This window comes from Montipora foliosa, chromosome 10 (assembly GCF_036669935.1).
Source record: "Montipora foliosa isolate CH-2021 chromosome 10, ASM3666993v2, whole genome shotgun sequence".
Classification (NCBI taxonomy): domain Eukaryota; kingdom Metazoa; phylum Cnidaria; class Anthozoa; order Scleractinia; family Acroporidae; genus Montipora; species Montipora foliosa.
Window position 1 is genome coordinate 2,109,247 of NC_090878.1, and position 5,000 is coordinate 2,114,246.

The window sequence follows — 5,000 nt, forward strand, 5'->3', positions numbered from 1 at the left end:
CCCACATACGACGACGAGTCTGGGAATCGAACCCGGGCCACATTGGTGGGAGGCGAGTGCTCTCACCACTGCGCCATCCCGGCACCCCTGTTCCAATAGTAGGAACACAGTACTTGGAATTATTGTAAAAAATGGCCTGGAGGAACAAACAGCAAAATTAAATCCCACACAATAGTATCAATGAGCTACAGAAGAGCTCATTGAGTGTACACTATTTGGTACAGCACATATATTTTGAAAATGAAACTCAATCATGGTTTGATCCCGGCTCTAGTGAAGCTCTATAAAGTAATTACGAAAAAATTTGGCAAGAGCATAGACTTAATAATAACTACGGTAATAACAGTTGACACTACAGCTGGAGAATTAAATTCAATGCATCCAGGGCCCAGGTAGAGGAGTGGCCATTTACAAATGGAGCATCACTGATGTTGAAGCGGGGACATAACAAATCAGTACCGAATATGAAAAAGGTGTTGTGAGAAGACTGTATGAATGATTTCTTTGAGTCTTGAGAAAGTACTAAAACTACACTGGTAGCTTCAATTTGAATAGAAATCGATTTTACAGCCCAAGAACTACATCAAAATTTCCTAAAGGTAGAGGAAGAAAGGTTACAAACCACATGCCTCCCAAAAATTCTCTGAGAATTAATTATTTTGTCACTACTCAGGCTTCATGTGAAGTTACAATCCTCCCAGTCATGAACGCAATTTTAGCAATTGCGTCGAGAAGCCTAACCCTATTTCTCAACAAATATAGAAATTAAACTAATTCATTTTTACATGCACCTGAGATACACTGGATGCACAACTTGTTCTGTCCCTCTTCCTCTGATGATACTAAAGATGCAAGCCCTAAAAAAATCATTATTTCTAATAAACCAAAGCAATAAAAAAACTTTAACTGTGGCAAGTGTAAAAGTTCATAACAACAAAAAACATTATTTTGGATTTAAACGTTCAAGAAACTTACGTTCCAGCCAATTGAACACCAAAATCTTTAGCATGTTTTTCCATTGGAGTTAGGACAAGCTTTTAAAGAGAAAACCAAAAAAAATGATATTACTTTAAACAAAAACACTTTAAAAATCAAACAATCTTTTCCAAAATTAGTCCTTGGTAGCTTTTTCAAATATAGTTTAAGCTGATAACTTAAAGAACGGTGTAAGAAAGCCTAATCTTTGAAACAGTCAATTTGCAATAATGTTGCGTGCATGAGGTCCTATTGGCTTACGTGTAGGTGGTGTCCTGTGAGGATCAACTATTTTCCATTTATAGTCTCTGTTTTATTGAAGCAAATCATTCTTGGTTTTTTTATGTTGTTCAAGAAACACCTTGGAAACCAGCTTTAAATATGAGCTTTTAAGTCAGCTGTTCTCTCATCCTTCCACATGTACATATAGATCCAGAAAACTCCTGAAGTGACTATTCTCGGGGGTACTCTTTACACTTCAATATGAACATACCATGGAAACCACCAATCTGTGGAATGGGCCCGAATTATTGAGTGACTGCCCTGCCACTTCAGTTAAACAATTTAATGAAATTTCTTTCCCATGGTGAGAGGAGTAGCCAGGTTTCACTGTTAAAATGTACCGGAACAATGGAAAGATATGTTAACTTAAAGTTTTCAAAATCATAAGTCCTGGAGAGAAAAGGATAAAATTGTTCTTGTCCAGCGAAGAGGTTGCAAGTGCAGCAATGGACTCACTGTTACTTCAAGAGTAAGTTTTGTTCCCTGGCCTGAAAAAGTAGCATCAAACACAAAACCTCTCAAGAATTTGAACTATTCACTAGCCAAAGTGGGTGGGGCAGTGACTCAGTAATTCTGGTTCATTCCACAGATCACCGGTTTTTCGTAGTATTTTGGTTGATACAGGTGTCCACCATAGGACACAACATTGGTTCTGCATGTACTCAAAAGAAAGCATCAAATACAACAAGAAGAGACAACCTAATTACAACCCCCTTTGAGGTATTGTTGTTGTAGTTCAATTTTTTTTTTCAAACCAGTTCAATGTTGATTTCCCTTAAGTTTGTTTCAGTTATGATACTGAATATTAGACAAAGAAAAGTCAAAACTGTGTGTGGGTGACGACAGCATTTAACCTATGGACTCCTAAAGGGGTCCCAACTGACAACTGAAATCATTTGGTTTTAGACATAGTGAAATCTGTTAAGTCTCTCTAGGGAATGGAGGGGACATACATGCATGTAGTTTTTGACTGGTTAATCCATTCACTTATCAGGCACACTAGGATGCCCCCAGTATCGTCTGGCATTAGACAGAGTGAAATATATCACTCCTATATAGGAGCCAAGGGGTAATAATAATTTTGAAATACTCAGTTCATGGGATGGTACCTGCCAGTGAATGGTTATTGCAGAAGAGTAGAAACTATAACCTGCATTTAATAGCAGATCAAATTGCAAAGACAGAAGTTTCTCTTGAGTTATTTCAAGATCCTAATAATGGTCTCGCCCAAGATGAGCCCAAGTCCTCGTGTCCAGTAGATCAATACTGTGTGCTCCAACTGCTCAGCTTTTAAAAGAATTTGCTCTAACTAAACTATTACCAAATTATTTTTACCTGAAGGATGTCCGAGTTAATATTTACTCCAGTCTCGTTTTTGAACAGCTGAAATAATCCCCGTAAAGCTTCAATAATGTACCTTGGTCTGTCTGGGTAAGCTTTCAATGTTGAATGAATTTGCTGTTGGTTTGCAACTCCTGTAATCTGATTACAAATGTTAGTTGTAAAGAAAGAAGTCTTTTTGTTTTTTTTTTTGCTTCTTAAGAGTATGGGAAGAGGGACAGGGGGTCAGAATTTTAACATCATGTAAATGCAGAAAACTCTGGAAGTGATTATTCTCTGGAGTACACCACTCTGATAAAGAGTCCATGCTTGAAACATAAGCTGTTTACAAATCTCCCTCACTGGTCAATTTTCATCCACCCACTTGATAAAACCAAACCCACAGATTTGCAGAGACCCCAGGGAAAAAACGGCAAGACAAGAGTTGGTGAGAAATTTGAAAGAGCTTGGAGCTTTTTCATCAACTTGACAAAGAACAGAAATTGTTGATAACACAAGATATCTACCAAGCCCGCTACTAAATCAGTACCATACTGTAATTATTAGCGAAGTACAACTGTCCAGGTGAGTGTAGCCCTGAGAAGAACTGTTTAGGATGATACATGTATTGGCTGATGTTTCGACAACCTCAGCAGAAGTCATCTTCAGCTAGGGTCAAGTGGTTTGTGTGACATCAGTAAATGGTACAAATCCTATGGTCCTTTATGTGATTGGCCAACTAAGTCGTGACATTATTGGTTGACTGTCACCTAACCCTAACTCTGAAGATGACTTCCACTCGGATTGTCAAAACGTCAGTCATTGCCATCCTGAACAGTCCTAAGGACTACACTCACCTGGATGATCGTACTTCACTTAATTACAATATGACTCATGGGTTCAAACCTTTAACAAATATTTATTATTTCAAATCAGTACCTCAATATTAGTTGGAAGCCAATTTGCAAGAGATGCTGAGCCAGAACCACCGTCAAACAGCCCCAAGAACTGAAGGTTGGTGTGAGAAAAAAGAAATGTCTGCAGTGCATGGTCCGAAATTCTTGATGTTCCTGACACGTCTAAATACACCAGCTCGGGCATTAAGTCCTTGTGAAGAAACATTTCTTCCAACTTCTTAACGTTCCCAAATGCACTATTCATATTTCTTGAAATATCAAGCACCCGCATTGAAGTGAATGCTCTAAATTCCACTGGATTATTCCACGCTACGGGTGCATCAAACGCTAGCAATGTTTTGAGCTGACTTCTCAGGGTCCCAAATGAAATTGTCTCACAAATTGCAGTTTGAGAAATGTTGATAAATTCCAAGCAATTTAAATATTGAGAAGCAGACAACAAATTGTCATCTTTTATAATTGTGTTTCTGATATCTAAGTGCGTCAAATGACTCAGTTTACTTGCCATTGCAAAATCCAGTACACAATCTGTGTGACTCACATTAAGTTCCTGTAACGTCATGGAAGCCAACTCTAGCACCTCATCCAAAAGCCATGGAGGCAGATTTGTTCCTTGTAAATCGAGTTTTAAAACTTTGTGCTGGATTAATAAGTGTTTAATAACTTCAAGTGAAATTTCTGACTTGCACAGATCCAACTTCCTTATCCTACAGGTGTTTGGGTTACTAAATAGCCATGCTGTCCTTGTATTTAGGTTTCCATTGCACGACAGAGATTTCATAATACCCTCTGCTAGCTGTTCGTGCAAGAAAATTGGAGAATTGAACGCCACTTTTAGACAAGAAGACCCCAACTCCTTGGCTAAGCCCTGGTCCTCGTCTTCATGACACAAATACTCTATATTTTTGCTTATATAACTTAAGCAGATTTCTTCAAGAGAACGTGGTGACACTGTTTCCATATTTTTCTACCAAAGGCAGGCCTTGTTTAACAGAGCGTTACAACAGAACATAGTCAAGCCAGAAAGAAAGTTTCGAAGTTTCGAAGTCGAAGTTTAGGATGAGGTAGATGGCCCCATTCATCCTTCATGCCACTTTGATCGGTGTTAACTGGAACATACCGTCACCTTTCCACTCATGGAGGCACGATTTACGGACAGGTTTTCAGTGTAAGCTTTTGTGTAAGCTTACATCACCCGCGAGCGAAGAGAGAACCTGGGACTGAAAAAACTCGACAGACGTTTACTTCAGTTCAGTCGTTTCATCAGATCAATCATTTGTATGCTGTTTGTGATTTGTCGTAAAAATTAAACATTTGTAATTTGACATCGCTGTGGTTCATGTGGCTTTATGCAAGTTACGAGGGTTCGTACACACGCTCAAAGAGCAGGAAATGTGCAGCAGATCTGGTCACGATCAATGATATGTCTGCCATTTCAGTCTTGTGTTATTGTAGCATGTTATATATGGATGCTCTTTTTATGTGTTGTACATTTCGGCCAGACGA

The 5,000-nt window shown here is 38.7% G+C and overlaps 1 protein-coding gene across 1 annotated transcript in view; it reads right to left on the bottom strand.

Annotated features, from left to right (window-relative positions):
* LOC137974423 (protein zyg-11 homolog B-like) overlaps positions 1-4,697 on the bottom strand; it is an 18,258-nt gene extending 13,561 nt beyond the window's left edge. Inside the window, exons 1-4 of the mRNA XM_068821379.1 lie at positions 3,517-4,697; positions 2,593-2,739; positions 976-1,034; positions 792-857 (exon numbers count right to left, since the gene is read on the bottom strand). Coding sequence (XP_068677480.1) covers positions 792-857; positions 976-1,034; positions 2,593-2,739; positions 3,517-4,455 — 1,211 coding nt within the window. The 5' untranslated portion in view covers positions 4,456-4,697. The remainder of the gene's footprint in view (positions 1-791; positions 858-975; positions 1,035-2,592; positions 2,740-3,516) is intronic.
* Positions 4,698-5,000: the final 303 nt, after the last annotated feature.